At 32.4% G+C, this 17,184-nt stretch overlaps 3 protein-coding genes across 3 annotated transcripts; 2 read left to right on the top strand and 1 right to left on the bottom strand.

The window, feature by feature from the left end:
- Positions 1-715: 715 nt before the first annotated feature.
- Positions 716-9,078, top strand: LOC135842155 (vitellogenin receptor-like). The gene is made up of 11 exons (XM_065359538.1): positions 716-970; positions 4,716-4,862; positions 5,009-5,138; positions 5,241-5,387; positions 5,514-5,615; positions 5,734-5,862; positions 7,120-7,449; positions 7,537-7,693; positions 7,775-8,012; positions 8,115-8,339; positions 8,440-9,078. Exons 1-11 carry the CDS (start codon positions 920-922, stop codon positions 8,713-8,715), a joined length of 1,932 nt encoding a protein of 643 aa, XP_065215610.1. The 5' UTR covers positions 716-919; the 3' UTR covers positions 8,716-9,078.
- Positions 9,079-11,300: 2,222 nt separating this feature from the next.
- LOC135842157 (solute carrier family 25 member 44) lies at positions 11,301-13,080 on the top strand. Its single transcript, XM_065359540.1, has 5 exons — positions 11,301-11,855; positions 11,918-12,207; positions 12,293-12,479; positions 12,565-12,692; positions 12,760-13,080. The coding sequence occupies exons 1-5, from the start codon at positions 11,684-11,686 to the stop codon at positions 12,949-12,951; spliced, it is 969 nt and encodes a 322-aa protein (XP_065215612.1). The 5' UTR covers positions 11,301-11,683; the 3' UTR covers positions 12,952-13,080.
- A 349-nt stretch (positions 13,081-13,429) lies between these two features.
- Positions 13,430-17,157, bottom strand: Pnn (desmosome associated protein-like protein pinnin). Its single transcript, XM_065359539.1, has 10 exons — positions 16,702-17,157; positions 16,517-16,597; positions 16,344-16,430; positions 16,205-16,259; positions 16,022-16,116; positions 15,832-15,907; positions 15,540-15,695; positions 15,324-15,462; positions 14,951-15,241; positions 13,430-14,866 (listed from the first exon to the last, which is right to left on the bottom strand). Exons 1-10 carry the CDS (start codon positions 16,833-16,835, stop codon positions 14,586-14,588), a joined length of 1,395 nt encoding a protein of 464 aa, XP_065215611.1. The 5' UTR covers positions 16,836-17,157; the 3' UTR covers positions 13,430-14,585.
- Positions 17,158-17,184: the final 27 nt, after the last annotated feature.

The raw sequence follows: 17,184 nt of genomic DNA, 5'->3' as shown, positions 1-17,184 counted from the left end.
TGGTTTTGTTTCAATAAAATTCACGCTAAAATGATTAAGATCTATAACACTGAGAGAGTGTAAATAATTTTTATTCGTGCAAGTTTGCAAGTACACTGCCGCGGCCGTGCTAAAGTATCAAAATTAATAAATTAACGATGAATATTGAGTTTTTTTTTCAAGTCCTGCAGTATAATTTATATATTGTATTGAACCAGAGAAAAATTAGGATTATGGATTAGTGATTTAAAAAAATGCAAATGGAAATTTTCGACATAACGCGGACGTGTTCTTGCAAGATTTTTGAACCTCGGCGATGAACTAGGCATTAAAAAATGTGAGCCAAATACCTACCTATGTATTTAGGTACCATGAAGATGGGTACCTTTTTCGGAGAACAAAACGAGAATGAAAAAAAATTGAAAATTGATATTATCTGGTGAATTCATTCTTTACTTGCCTCACGCAATTCCTCGCAACAGTTCTAGAAAATGAATCAACTTAGAAAATCCCATTTGGACGATGTTAAATTTTCTCAACTTGAAATTTTCATTTAAAAAAAAAACACGCAACGGTCCACTCCACCCTCACACCCTGAGAGGAATTGTACTTATTGTAAACCATATTCTTCTAACGAAAATGAAAATGTATTAAATGTCCGGCATTAATTTTGGCAGTACTGGCTTAAACCACGTGAATTTCTGACGTCAGCTGATGTTTGAATAATCATCGCTGAATGAGCTACCGCAATGATTAGTAAAGACTGACTTGAAGACTGCGACGATAGTTTATCTCTTACTTGTTTCCGGAAAAGTGTGCAATTTTTTTTCGTTCTTTAAAAATTACTAAGTTTAAATATGTGCAGTTTTTTGATAAGTGCCTATGCTCAGATCTGTAGCAATTAGATAAATATGTAGAATACATCACGAATTCTTCTAAAATGGCGATCGTGAAATTAGGTTGCATAATTTTATTTTCCTTACTGACGAGGGTAAGTTAATGTGCTTTCAAAGTGAGTAGATTACCTACTCTACCTCTAGCTATACATATAGGTAATTAAAAATGCACAGAAATAGATTTGACGAGTCGGAAAAACTCAACAAGATTTTGTGGTCTGGCGCCACTAATTTCTCAATATATTTATTTTGTCAAATTTCATTAATAGTTTATGATTTCGGTTCCAACAAGACGCCGCCGCCGGCTTTCAACATTGTAAATCAGCCAAGTACCTAAAAGGCAGATTTGCATAACTGTCATTGATTCAAAAACGAATGTTCGGTTTCAATTATAGTAATTGAGAAAACTATGCAAGGTTTTTTGGTATTCCCAAAGGATATCATCAAGTCAGGCAACGTTTTCTAAAAAAAAAAAAAAAAAAGTGTATAGGTAGGTACATAGTCAGTTACCTTATCTTCGTACTTTTCGTGCATTTTAATAGCACGAATTTTAAGCTAGTATGTACCTACTTGATCTTATCCCTGAATTGAAAAACATTAAAAACAATAATTTTAAACTTTTATTTGTAATTTGACATGTTTGAGGAGTAACAACACTTCTCTTCTTGTCTTGTCACAAAATCACATTTTTTGATCGCGACTTCGAATCATAAAATTTTTAATTCGGCTTACGCTTATTACGTTGAGTTAGTTCAACGGTGTCTATTTTTAAGCTGTGTAATTCACATACATACATTGGAATATCGCGTTGTGTTGCCAACTGTTTCCACATTTCAAGTTATTAATGTTTGCCATCAAATATGTAATTATATTTCTCAGCCTTGTCATGATTACCCATTCGATTTTGACACCGGTCATAGTTTTAAAAAAAAAGATCACGTTCCCTGTGGGCACGTTTGGCACTTTAGTGCCAGTATTTAACATTGCGTCAAATTGAGACTGGGACGCAATGCCAATTTTTAGTGCCAGTGTCATAGTGTCAGAGTGCCAGTGTCAGTGCCACTGGCACTCATTGCGTCAATGTGAGACTGAGATGCAATGCAAATGTTCAGTGCCAGTGCCAGTGCCAGTGAGGAAAAATTATGAGGAAGTTTTTATTGCCGATTCTAGTAATTTTTCGTTGCAGTGTTGCCTGGGTAGAGAGTCGTTGAGTGTCTTTATCTCCAATTTCCTGTTTTCCCGCCTTTTCTCCAATGAAATTTTTCGGCTCCGGCTGGACTCGAACCCGGGTTTCTTGCGTGGCAGTCCGATGCTTAACCAACTACGCCACCGCGTGAGACATAATTTGGACGCGATGAAGCGACTGTTATGTTGATTGCGCATTCATTTTGAGCATGCATCACAGCACTTTTTAAACACTAGTAATTATTTTTTGAAGATTTTTTTGTCTGTAAAATTATTACCTATCTTACTGGGGAAATTTTTAAATTTATTCCATTCCAATTTCTAATTTTTTCCTTATAAAAAACACAATTTTTTACAATATTGTTTTTAAAAAGAAGGGTTCCAATTTTTCGTTTTTTTTTCAATAAAAATTTTTTAGGGTATAAACCTCAAAATTTAAAATATTTTTCAAAAAAAAAGAATTTTTATTGGTTGAAAATTTTTTTGTGAGATAGAAGCATTCACTGGAGCTTAGGAAAAAGTTGCAATAAGGTTTCAAAGCAAATTTTCCTAATATTCAAAAAAAAAAAAATGAAAATATTATTGATACCTACTTAGATAATGCTGATCTTAAAAACTTTTCTTGAAGATGAGTTTTTTTTTTCAAAAATCATAGATTTTTTCAAAAAGAATATATTATTTTTTTCAAGTGAACAACAAAATGAGTAGGTAAGCATAAGTTTAAAATTTTTTCCTCAAAAAAATTTTCAAGGATATGGGCTTAAAAATTTTAAATATTTAAAAAAAACGAATTTTTATTCATTGGAAAAGCGCCTGTTCTTTTTTTGAAAAGAAAATAATTACACAATGAAGAAATTTTAAAACTTTTATTTCTTATTATGTATACTCGTATGATGTTCTTTTGGATGTATCGCGAAAAAAAAATTGGAAGATTTTGAAAAAATTCAGCGGAGACCTCCATTTTAGGTTGAAATTCACTCAGAAAAACTTTCAGTTTTGAAGGTTCCCCTGAAGGATGGATATTGATCCTCAAAGTGGGAGAATATTCAAAAACCCTTGGGTTTTCTGCTCTGGCCCCTACCCAACCTGTTTTTTGGAAAAAATTGTCCTGTTCCAAAAGATAGAATTTGAGATTCTGAGTGGATCTTTCTGCACACCAGCACCACTCTCAGTCTTTATTGAATAACCCTCATATATCCGCAGTTTTAGGAATAAGCGTTTCAATATTTTAACATAATATTATGTACCTAATTAATGCGAAATGTTTGCGAAGAAACAATTCTCAAAATACAAATTTATCCAAAAATTGATTTGAAAATTTCCAATCTCTCAACAGAACTATGAAAGTGCTGATGGATTTTAAGGTTATAATCAAACCACCCTACCACAAACTTGATTTCAAACTTTTGATGCATAACAGTTTTTTGAAGTCAATTTTAAATTAAATAAAATTCAATTTTTAAAAAATCTAAAATTTTGCGAATTTTTTTATTTATTGTTCAATTAAAGTTTTAAACAACAAAAACTTTTTTTGTTGTTTAAAACTAAAAAATTGAGACTTGTGTTATTGAAAAATTTCTCCAGTGCCAACATTTTACACTGGAGTGCCAATGCCTGACACTCCAGTGTCAAGATCTGACACTGAGTGCCAGTGCCTGACACTCGAGTGCCGACACATGACACTCCAGTGTCAAAATTCGACACCGAGTGCCAGTGCCTGACACTCCAGTGTCAAAATCTGGCACTGAGTGCCAATGCCTGACACTCGAGTGCCAAAATGTGACACTTAGTGTCACATTTTGGCACTTTTTCGCTGGCATTGCGTCCTGAGTGCCAAACGTGCCCATAGGGTTTTTGCTTTGTTATGCCAACAGTGTTGATTGATAAAGTGTTAGGTAGGTAGATAGGTAGATAGGTACGGAAACCTAGTTGAGATACTTTCTGGAAAACTTGTTTATTACTCCGAGCTGAACAAAAAGGAATAGTATCTACTTATGAGAGGAAAGACGAACGTATTTTTTTAAAACAAAAATTTGGCGATTAGCCAAATTATTAGCGAGAGGAGGGAGTTTTATCAATTTTAAAATACTCACATTAAAATCCCCAAATAATATTCTTATGGGTTTTTAAAAATTTTGAAATAGCAATTTTTAAAATTGAGCTCATACTTATATTCAAATTCGAGGTGGTAGATAATGCGTATTATTCAAAGGAATTTTAGCTTCAAATTTTAAAAATTAAAAATTACCTACCTATAGTTACCTCATAATTTTGTTAGCATAAAAAAAATCAAAATCTCTTTGGAAAGTTCGAATGATTGACAGTTGTGAAATTAATGTGATAATTGTTAGATACTAGATACCTAGTTTTAAGAAAAGAACAAGTTTTACGATTTTTTAGCAAATACCTATTTATCCATTCATATTTTTTTCCCATTTAAAACTCAAGTTTTATAAAAATGAAATAATTTTCTTAAAATAGATTTAAAATGGATGTAGGTACCTACCTATTTCAACTTCAAAACATTTTGTTTAGAATATACTTTTTTCATACAAGTAATCACAATTGACATTCATATTTTCATTTCAATTTTTTTGGGCAATGTGTCTAGATACCTACCTTTATCAGTTTGTGTACTTATCTTATATTATGCAGGTGTACGGCGCAAATTTAGAGTACAGAACCTTTCGTTGTCGTAATGGAACTTACATCAGTGACAGATTGGTTGGAGATGGTAAAGTAGATTGTGTTGCCGATGGTACTGATGAACGTTTTGTGTATTGTGATCGATTCAGCGATAGAGTAAGTAAAAATTTACTTATTGTTTTATTCATCTGTATCAGAGTCCGGGGGTTAATTTTTAAAAATGGTTGATTGTAATCATTTTGGACTTGCCTATTTAATATGTAGGTTCTTGTGATTGCCTTATCATTGAGTTTATGATTTAGGTAAAGGAATGTCGTCGTGAAGAAGGGGAATACAGTGAATTCAAGTACATTAAACATTTTTGTAAAAGCTCGACCGGCCGATGCAACACTATTAAAGAGTGTACAGATGGTACCGATGAAAGCGATTGTGGTAATTTTGTGCAATATTCTGACGTTTAATTAAAATCCAAATGTAGGTAGGTATGTAGATTGGTGAAGATTAGGTATAATATTTCTACGATTTTGTTCATAGGCGATGAAATTAATACAGAAGATTGCTCGTCGAAAAACGGAAAATACTTATGTGCTGATGGATTGAGATGTTTGGATCTGAATTATACCTGCGACGGTTTCTGTAATTGTTTCGATTGTTCTGATGAAAAGTACGAGTGTAAACTAGGTAAAAGTTAGCAATAGGTACTATCGAATTTTCGTTGTCGTTTAAATGAATTAGCATCGATATCTTTGGTATTGTTATTGATCAACGTTATCGCTTACCTAATGCTTTGGAATGGTGACTTTACAGATGAACATTTAATTAATATCACCCAAGAATCGTCTCACAAGGTTTGTTTCCAGACTTCAAATGAATCTGTCTGTTGTTCAGAGTATAATTCTACGTGTAAAGGTAGGTACGTTATTATGTATTACGATTAGATCGCTCTGGTATCTACCTACCGAAAAAATGTAATTTATATTCAGCATTTAACTTCTACCTATTTTTTTTTTTAAATTTGAACTTGAAGAATGCGATTTTAACAACAAATGTGATCATAAATGCGTCCAATTCGCAAATCAAACAGGATGTTTCTGCGATGAACATTATATCGGAGTTCCTGGTACTCAGAATTCTAAATGTCAGCCGAGCAATGTCGGTAAGTTCTCTATAAACGTAGAAACTTACCTTTTAACCGTCTGGATTTCTCGTTACAAATTATCATTGTAATTACGTGTCTCGTTACCGGCTGTATTTCTACATAATTCGGTAAATTTAAGAGAAAATGGGAAAAATTGTGAAATCACGTTATATGTACTTACCTACGTCACATCTAAAACTATAATCTTCAATTCTTCAGCAGAAAAGCTTGAAAGAGCATATAGCATGTCATTGATGCCTCAGAATAAAATTAAGTTCGTTTTTTGGCTTTTCATAAATTTTTAAGCATTGCCTTTACCATAGGTACGAAAATTTTTTCAAAAATGTAAAGTTAAAAAATCTGCTGAAGCCTTTAGAACGGTTTGAAATCACCACCAATTGATTCACGAGATCGAAAATAGAATGCTAATAAAATTTCAGCTTTCCACTTCAATTTAATTAAATTTTGGTTATCCAAAAAAGACCAAATTAAAATTTTTAAAAATTCACCAAAAATCGAAAAAAGAAGTTTAACATCTAAAATTCAACCGGGTTCTGTATTTTTGGATGCTCTTTCGATTTTTACCTGAAAATTTAGAAACTCTTTTCAATTTTATCAACGAGTAGATCGAAGCGAAGTAAAAGTAAGGTTTAATGGGACGATTCAGAGTAGTTGTTTAACCTTATGCTCCTTTTCTGAAGAGACCTCGATATAAACGATAGGTGCCTATCATTTTTCTGGTAGGCACTCCAAAGTCATCTCTTTCAAATAAGTAATTGAAGGAGTTAACAAATTGTGCCTATCAAATATTTGGCATATCCTTAGACACATTTTAGCCTGCGACACATATTCAAATATTGACTTCTTCTATTATTGGAATAATTTCGTAATTTTTTTCGCGTTCTCCGAATTTGTGTGAAAAAAGGTAAGTAAATAAACAGCTTGTACTCAGTGATGCGTATTTCTGTCTTTATTTACCGAGGGTAAACTTTGTAAAGGTCGGCTGGCAGTTAAAAGACGAGAGGTGAAATCCTGCAGTCTTCGTCGTAGAATTTATATTGGTACCTAGCCTACCTACCTAAGAAAAGTTCATATACTTACGAGTAGAACTTTGACACCAAGTGCAGTTATGAAAAAGCAAAAATAACATTTCGAATTCCTGAACTCTAATGCATTAACATGGATGAATCTGGAAAAAAATGAAAAAAAAACAACATCTAGGTACTTATTTAATTTTAAATTATATAATTCAACGTCCAATGTTTATTGTTACAGCGCTAAAAGAGAAACTGCTGTTATTTTCAACATCTCATGAAATCAAGGCAATCAAACTTAGCACCAACGATAATTCTACTGTGAAAATGATAGAAAACCGAGACAATTATTACTTCACAGCTCTAACTGCATTTCAAGATTACGTGTATTATGCAACTCGGGAAGCCCAGCCAGCTCTTCGTGAAGTCGCATACCCATTTAATGTTTCAGATCATGAAAACAAAACCGCTACACTTATTGGTTACACAAATCATCCCGCAAATACTACAACGATTTTCAAAACTTCGATAAATTCCGAAGAAACACACGAACTCATCAAATTTCATTTTGGTAACATTTTTGTGTTAGATTTGTACATGCGTTAGTTGCTTCCCTGAATCGATCTCATCGAAATTTGTGTGTATTTTTGTTTTTTAGATGATGTTGAAGTCACATCTCTTGCGGTTGATTGGGTCACTAATAACATATATTTGACAACGGAACTATTTTTATCAGTTTACTCGCAAGATGGTTCTATTTACAAAGATCTGAAGCATGGCAATACAACGTGTATCAATTTAGCTCCAGCATTTGGGTAAATTTTAATACTAAAATGTGCTCAATTTATGAATTAAACTGCACATTGCTCGTATTCACGAATTTTTATTCACGATAGGTTAATGTTTTGGGCTCAGATAGAACGTATTGAACGTATTGAACGGAATCTTACATCAGAGTACATGAATCACTCTTTAGTAAAATCTTCAATGGATGGATCTGATGAGACAATTTTGATTACTTCCGATTCATCAGTTGAGGTGGTGACCGTTGATGAATCATCTGGCAGAGTGTATTGGTATTGTTCGTCTAGCAGAAAAGTACAGTCTGTGAATTTTGATGGCGGAGACAGACGGGTAAGTTTTTACCTAGGTACCTATCTATCTTATAGCTTGTGTACATACGATGTTTTACTTTTTTTTACCTACTTACGAATTCAACGACGGATTGTTTTATAGTCGAGATCGTTGGATTCACCTATTTATGGTCCCAGCGTTTATTTTGAAAGAGAAATATTCTTCATTCAGCTTGGCAATAAAATTGTGAGCGTGCACAAAGATACTAAAGCAGTAACACTACGTTTTCCAGTCCTTAAAGAAGTCTTATACAATAACCGATTCGATAATACATCAGATAATTTACGTCTCTTATACATGTACAATCCAAAACTACAACGTGTAAACGTAAGAAATCAATTATTTCATTCGCATTTGAATGTACAGTACAAGTGCCTATACCAACAGCAAAATATTAAGAAACATGTGTGAATATTGAATTTTTCAGATTCAAAATCCATGCCCAGAATCGTGTACTGGATTGTGCTTGACGCGTCCATCTTTATCCGAAAATGTCTTGAATTATACCTGTTGGTACGATGAATCGAAAGAAGTCTTGTCATTACTTGCTAATTCCGATGATGGATGGTTTTCTACTTCCTGGATATTAATTATTTCAGCTATTGTATTCATTATTGCCCTTATAGTTGGTATCTTAGTTTACTTTAGAATTCGTAAACGAAATTCTTCTCAAAGCGATCGACTGACAGACGACACTGGCTAAATGAATTTCATATGGCAGAAAACTAACGAATTCAGTCATCGATTTTTACTCATGTGCTAATTAAACTTCGATAATAATATAGGCTAAATGATCGAGGGTTAACTGCTTACCGTACTTTGTACCTATCAGAATATTTACCTACTTCGTTTCCAAAAACATTGTTTGTTAAGTACCTAATACATATAAATAGGTATTGTTGAATTATAATAATTGCACATTTTTTTTTTGTTTACTATTCAGAATCATACAAATAAGGTTCAAAAGTTTGAAAAAAGACATTAAATTTATCATCCTGGTACCGCTACCAAGTTATATTATTTGTAAGGAATAATATCGTTAGAAAATATATAGGTAGTCAGCAACGATGTTTTGTTTTACTCCTTTTTAAAAAAATGAATGAAAAATTATATACTTGGATAGGTAATTATTTTTTGACAAAATGTTTTAAATCAGAGGTTTTTAGCTACCTACATAAAAATTATAGGTATTGACTTCATTTTTTACCATAAATGACTCTCTTTCTAACGACTAATGCTGCCAGAAGAATTTACAAATTTTCAAAACACTTTGCTCACATTTTTTGAAATCAGTAGGTACTAGAATTGAATTTTCCATCCATATTAGGCTTTTTTGAATTTGAATTCTAAAATTGGAAAAGAAAAGTTTATTCCATAAAAAAAATATTTTATAAAAAATGATGTGAAATAAGTTGCCTGCTTTGTTTGCCGTAAATACGTATTTTTAAAACAAAGTGTAATGTAGAATAAGTTGCCTACCCGATTCGCCGTAAATGCGTTTATCGTAATGAACGAAAACCGGTAGCTTAAGTTGATAGTGAATCTACTTTTCAGAAAAAAATAAGTAGTGAAAACCAGCATGACCTTAACCCGACTTGATTTTTGATTCGGTTTCCGGGTCCGGCCAATAAAATTTACAAAGACAGAGTGAGAGCGAGTGCTCTCAGTTCTGCGCTCTTCCATCTTTTCACTGCTCCACAGCACAGCAACAGCTTCGAAAACGAGGGGAGAAAATCGCATCTACTTTTAATTTAAATTTTCAATTTTTCATTTTCTGAAAAATAAAAAATGTATCTATCCAGAGTTCAGATGTTTTAAACAGCGCGATGTTTAATTAAAATAATAAAACTCTTCAAAACCGTGTTTGAAAGGACAACAGAAACGAAATCTGATTGAGATTTTATAATAAAAAATGTTTAAAACAAGCAAGCTCTGTTTAGAAAATGTTTTTATACAGCTTGCGGTTTTTTCCAATTTTTCAGTCAGTTTTTGTTCATATTCATATTTCAATAATTTCGTGAAAAAAACTAAAAAAGTGACAAACATAGTAGAATAGAATTTGTTTGTTTTTTTGCGTTTTAAACGTGTTTAAATTCAAAATATGTAAAGGAGTGTACACATGATCCAATATATTTGACAAACTCGATTTGTCAAATCAAATTGAATTTAATCAAACATATTCGGTTGTGTGGACGCTCTGATGATGTCTTTCTCAAATTTTTAACGTTTTGTTGATCGGAGACACCATAGACACAACTCTGAAAATAATTCTGAAAATATAAATAATTTCTATTTTCAGAATTGGTGTCATCGATCAACAAAACGTTGAAAATTTGGAAAAAAAACTTAAATTATCAGAGCGTTTACATGATCTAATATATTTGACTTTCCATGCAACCAAATATGTGTTGATTATATGTTGATAAATTTTATCAACGATGTCAATTTGACAAACCTGGTTTGTCAAATATATTGGATCGTGTGTACGCTCCTTAAGTACATAGTTTGAACTTTGAGGGCCATTATTACAACAGTGGATTAAACAGTTGATTAACCAACGGAGGGTTTAACTAGTAACGGTCCGTTAAGGGAAATTCGTTATTACAACAGACAATCCACCGTCCGTTCATTAACCGACTGAATTGTGACAATTTTGTACAATTTACCTGAAAGCATAAATCAATAGCCAATATTTTGTACAAAAATTTGGGTAAAAATAATGATGTTTTGTTTATTATTTGATGATATGGCGAATGGGAAATATTCGGCAGCAAAATGATTTCTCAAATTTGTAATTTTGTTATCAGTTATCAGCGAAATAAAAAAACAACAGTTTTCTACAACCAATCAAAATGTTAACCAGTCGATCAAGTTATTTTGACGGACCGAAATCGGCCCGTCAATTAATCAAGGGTTTAATCAACGGTTAAACGCTAATCAGTGATTGTAATAACGAGTTTAGTTCCTAACCTATATGAATAATAAATATCCACACTTTTCTTTTTCCATCATTTAAATTTTTTTAATGCATGTTTTCATTTTTCAACGAAAAAAAACACTGTTTTTTCCGAATTACGGTAAGGCGTATGGCGTAATGTCACCGACCATCCTGTGCAAATTTTGTGCAATATAAATTTTGAAAATTTTGCGGAGAATATGAATTATGAAATACCGCTACCGATACCATCAGAATGACGGTAATTTTCACATCACATCATATGACATGAGCAGACTTTTTGAAATCATAACATGTAACACTGCGAATTTTATCCTTATCTATGAAATTTTTTGATTACTTCCAATTTTGATTTTCAGATTTCAAGTTTGAAAGCTTTAAAAGTTTCGACTTTATAAGTGTATATTGCGTAAGCTTTTATGTTGGAAGCTTCTTATTTGAATTCCAAAATTCATCATAAGTACCTTCAGTGGTTTCAGTAATGTATCAAGTAATGCATCTCTGCATCAATTGAAGAGTTCTTCATTGAAGTGATAAGTCTCCTAATTTCTATGATGGCCGTCTGCATGATACATTTCATTTAAAATTAATGAAGCATAAAGTCAACTTTGTGTAAAAATGACCATCATTTTCACGAAACATAAGAACACATTAAGGTAGTACACCCATTTATTCGATTTAGTATTGCGTATCTACTCAACAACTTAACTCCACGATGGACAGCGAGGAAGAACCTTTTCTTCGAAACATCGAATGGCACATGATGGATAAATCAAAATTTTTCCCATTAAGCATGCTTAGCCATTTCTGTGTTCGCGGTACTTTATATCCGTTGACTTTGATTAAAACTAGGTTACAATTACAGAAGCACGATCAGATGTATAAAGGTAAAGTAAATCGAAATATTCTCCAGACTCAATCAGAGGTTATAGATATGTTTTTTTATTAGGTTTGATCGATGCTGGTTCGAAGATTTACCGTACGGAAGGTGTTTCTGGACTCTACCGTGGATTTTGGGTGAATTCGATTCAAATATTTTCCGGGCTGTGTTATATTGGTACCTATGAAGGCGTCAGGCATGTCAGTGGACAGTATAATATGCATCCTCAAGTTCGGACGTTGATTGCCGGAGGTTGCGCTTCTCTAGTCGGTCAAACTATCATCGTACCATTTGACGTAATTAGTCAGCATCTGATGCTGTTGGGGCTAATTGAACGAAATTCAGGACCTGATAAGAAGGTATGTAGTTCGAATTCGTCCTTTGCAAAGTACTTTTAAATTGAAAAATTATATCGACTCAATTCTTCAATTTTTTTCCGTACAGTTCGTTCTGTATCCGCTGGGGATCACTATAAATCCAACCAGATCGAAATTTCAAACAGCAATTGACATTGGACAATTCATCTATTATCAAGACGGCGTATTAGGCTTTTATAGAGGTTATATAGCTTCAATGTGTACATACGTTCCTAACAGTGCAATTTGGTGGGCATTATATCATATGTACCAAGGTATGTATTGAAGTTGATCTTTCTACGTTTACGGTTTTCTCAATGTATCTATTTGTTCGTACTAAATTTTATTTTTTATTTCCAGAGAAACTACGAATAGTATTACCGGATGATATATCGCATTTATTTGTTCAGTGTGTGGCTGGAACGTTTGGTGGTTTTACAACTACTCTTGTTACCAATCCAATGGATACGATTCGAGCTAGACTACAGGTGAGCATTTATTCCTGTGACCATTTGTAAATTTGACGAAAATTCTGGATTTTTTTTTTTTTTGCAGATACAAAGAACAAATTCCATATTACGTGCTTTTAGATCCTTGTGGTATGAAGAAGGTGTATGGATGTTTACCAAAGGTCTTTCCGCAAGATTAGTTCAATCTGTATGTTTTAGTTTTTCCATTATTTTAGGCTATGAGACTATAAAAAGAATTAGCGTCAGAGACGAGTATAAAGATCATGTTAGATGGTAGTTTAATTTTAAAATACCACTTCGTTTGTTATTCATTTTTAAATGTTACCGATTGTACCTTAGCATATGATGTACTCTGTTTTATTATTTTATTATGTCATTAAAAAGTCAGTTGCTTGCATAGACATAATCATGCTAATTATTTCTCGGGTTTTCTTGCGATTTTTAGGAATTCAAGTTCAGTCTGTGATCTTCATTATTACTTCAACTGATAGAGTACATATATTGTAATGCACACTACACAGATATCTATTGAAGTATACTTGATTATTATCAAAGGCGTGATTACGAATTATTTAGCATCTGTTCAAAAATTATTATTACAAAATTTGCAATCAATCATTGATGCTCAAGAGCGAGGCAAACAAACGCGCTTCGCTGTTTCAACTAAAATATTTTCAGCAACAAAATGTCCATGACAAAGTAATCAACTTCTATCTGTACTCAAAGAAGTTTGTAATCAAGAAGGATAATCATGATAATATTGAAACAAATGTATAATCTCTGTTTTGACATTAAAAGGAAAAGAAAATATATTACATAAATCATATTACCAACGTATTCTGTCATAAAAATTGGATGGTAGGCATAAAATGAAAAAAATACCATTTTATTGAAATGAATGAAAACAATATTTACAGCAAGTTGAACACTCATTTCATTTCTCAACTCAACTTTTACTTTAGGTACTGCAAAACGATTATTCAAGAAACAAAAACTCGTTTCTTCGACATTTTCAACACAAATAATCAAAAGGAAACGAACAGCAAAATAACTGCACGATATTTTTCACGTTGATACGTATAGTTGAAACTCAAATAAATCATGATTGCGATTCATTTAATTGACTTGAAACGACATCGTTTTGCCAACTTTAAAACTGATTATCAATCCATTTTTGAAATTAAATACAAAGATCATCATTCATATTTTAAACATCACAAATTGAAGGTAATAATCTACGAAAAATAATTCGCAAATGGTACAAAAATGTATCGCATCTACAAATCAAGGAATATAAAAAGAACGATAGATGGTAGAATGAGCATGCACGAAATTAAAATGCTTAACCATAGGAGACCACAGTATTAAATTCGTCAACTTGAGAAGTCTTTTCTTTATCGCACATCGGTATGCAGAGAAAACCTAATAAAAAAAAATTAATAGATAACGAAGAACATGAAATTTTTTCCACCAGAAAATCGTCATCTAACAATTTCATCGTAAAAAAAACTTCCTGTACTGGCTCGGAGAAAATTTAAATCAATTTTCGTATCATTTTCTGTAATAAAGAAATTATCTTTTCAAGCAAATATTAAATTTATGAAGTGACTGAATCACACTAATGATAATAAAAAGAAGAATCGTTAAAACGGTAATTAAATAAATATTCGACTTAGGTATAATATTGATGGTACAAATTGAGAAAAAAATGACTGCTTACTTCGAAAATGAAAAAAAAATACCACACAACCCAATTTTTCAAATTCGTATTGAAAAATAATACTTAACTGAAACCTTTCCTGCTGAATTAACTAATTTCGGTTAAAACAATAAAAATGGTGGAACTATAACAACACATACTGATTTTTTTCAATTCACGAATACTGAACCCATTAGCTGTAGACATCTCGATTAATAAACACTGTGATCAATTTCATCGTTCATTGCATCAGTATCTTCTGTTTGCATTTTGCTACTGGTCTTTTCAACATCCTCAGGGACATCTTTTGGAGATTCGCCTTCAGGAGATGAATTCTTCTCGCTTTTACTTTCAGGCACTTCATCACGATCTACGTTTGAATGTTCATCGCCATCTTTATCTGTCGCAGGTTCACTAACAGGAATTTTTTCTTGTTTTACGGAAACCGTTTTCTCGTAATCGTCTTCTTTTTCTTGTTTAACGAAAACAGTTTCTGCAATAAAAAAAAAATAAAAAAACACCGCTACGTGATGGATACAAGTAAACAAAAGATAGAAGTCTAGTATGGGATACTCACCAGATTTCGATTTTTTCTTCAATCTTTGCTCTTTAGCTGAATAAGCGTTATCGGTGTCGTTACTGGCAGATTTCCAAGATGCCTTAGCGTTATTATCGTTAGACCAACTGCCATTCGATACATTCGTATCGTGATGCGATTCGCTATTTTCAGACGTGTTGCGATCACTGAATGTGTGTTGAAGAGACATTCCGGTTTCCTGACTCAGTTCTTCAATATCGACATTTTTATACTGAGAAATTAACGAATCTACTTCTTCTTTCACACTTTGCCTTTTTTCAGCAATCATTTCTGAAAAATGACAATGATTAAAATGATTTTTATTCAAGAAGTTCAATATATAAACACATTGCGTAATGAGTTATTCTCTTACTAGATAGGTCGGTTCGACACTGTTCTAACAATTGAGTCGTTTTTTCATTGTGCACCTTGGGTAAATAACAAATTGTGGGAGATGATTCGGTACGAATATAATTAAATAGCGGTTGTTGCAATTCTTCCCATTGCTCTTGCTATATCAACATCATTTACCGGTATTAATAAACTGATATTTACATTATAAAAGATGAAAAATGTAATCTTGAATTACCTCTTTAACCAACTTCATGTTGTTTTCTACTGCTTTAATATATTCTTCTCGTTCTTTTCGGATATCCATCAATCTTTGCCTCTCTAAACGCAATTTTTCTTTTTCACGCTTAGCAGCTTCTTCTAATTTTTTCTCAACCTTTGCTTTTTTGTCTTCCTATAAAATTTTTCAATAATTGATAAACGAAACATGAAATGAATTTTGTTATCAAAATAGCCGAAGCATAACTACACAATGAAGATTCATCCTATATATCCTACACAGATGATGATTCATCGTAATTATATCTTACTTTATCTTTGAGCTGGGTTTCTTCTTGACGAAATTTCTGCAGAGTGCCCAATAAAGCTCCAAACATACGACGGTCTCTAAAGTAGAAAAATTGCCAATTTTAAAATCATTAAACAATTGATTAAAAGACTGAATCAAATTTAGTTACCAATAGGATGTTCAGAGTGTAAAATATCAAAAAATCTACGTACCTTGCTCTAGTTTCTGTATATGTTTTGACTGATACAGCATCTTTTCGGGACGGTAAAACATGAGGCTTAGCAACTACACAAGAAAGTACTGAGGGCTGAAAATCGAGAATTAAGAAAACAAATTGATTACTTAAAACACGAGTAGGTGAATTATTACTATTTAATTTATGGGAAATATTATACCTTCTTCATGTAACTATCGTCAATATCATCAGATTTTCTCGGGGGGCCACTTATACTGTTGAAAAATATGTAATGTCAATACTTTCATGAACAACTGACTATTAGCTAATTAAATGAATATATTCCGCAAGAAACTCACCTACTATGCAGAACTTTAGGACCTAATCTTTTCTTAACAGGTATATTTTCAATGTCAGCATCATTCAACACTCTCGCTGGTCGACGACTGAAAAAAAAACAGTAACAGCGGCAATAGAATAATTATTTAAAACGTGATTACAACTTGGTAATCCGCAAATTATTACAACTCACCGATTATTTGAAGATAAACTTTCTTCTTTATTCGATTTCCACTTATCAGCGGTTTGTGCGGCAGTTTTGTTAAACGCAGATCTATATAAATATATTAAATTATTTCAGAAATCAGTCGATTCGTAAGAAAAATGATTGAAAACAAAGTGAAAATAATGCTCAAATGTGTAAATAAATATCTTTACCGTAATGGAGCTTCCGAAATGTTCCTAGAGATGAATTTTTTCAAATTATCATCAACCCCTTTAAGACTCTCTTTTGCTTTTTGAAGTTGCTCTTGAAGCCGATCTTTGCAAAGTACGATGGACGAAGATTCCATTTTTCAAATAATTCGATTAGTTGAATAATTATAAATCAATTTACGTATAGGAGAAGTACTCGGCAAAATGCAGATAAAACAGCGCCTTCGCAAGTTCACATCACACGTAGATATGCAAAAATCCGATGCGGGAAAACAATGCAGATAATAAAGCGGCTTTTCACTTTCAAAACTGTCTGTATGGTCTCATTTACCGATTAAAAAATGCATCTTTTCATGATCAAATAGATGTATTTAATTAAAACAAAACACTTCTCAAATAATCAGAAATTTCAGAAAAAATCAGAATCAGAAAGCATCAATGCTTTTGAATCTCATAGATAAGAGAAACAGCCCGGACCAGGAAGAA

The sequence above is a fragment of the Planococcus citri genome, chromosome 3, assembly GCF_950023065.1.
Source record: "Planococcus citri chromosome 3, ihPlaCitr1.1, whole genome shotgun sequence".
In the NCBI taxonomy this organism is placed as follows: Eukaryota; Metazoa; Arthropoda; class Insecta; order Hemiptera; family Pseudococcidae; genus Planococcus; species Planococcus citri.
Note: the sequence above shows the minus strand (reverse complement) of the source record. Positions and strands in the feature narration are given on the sequence as shown.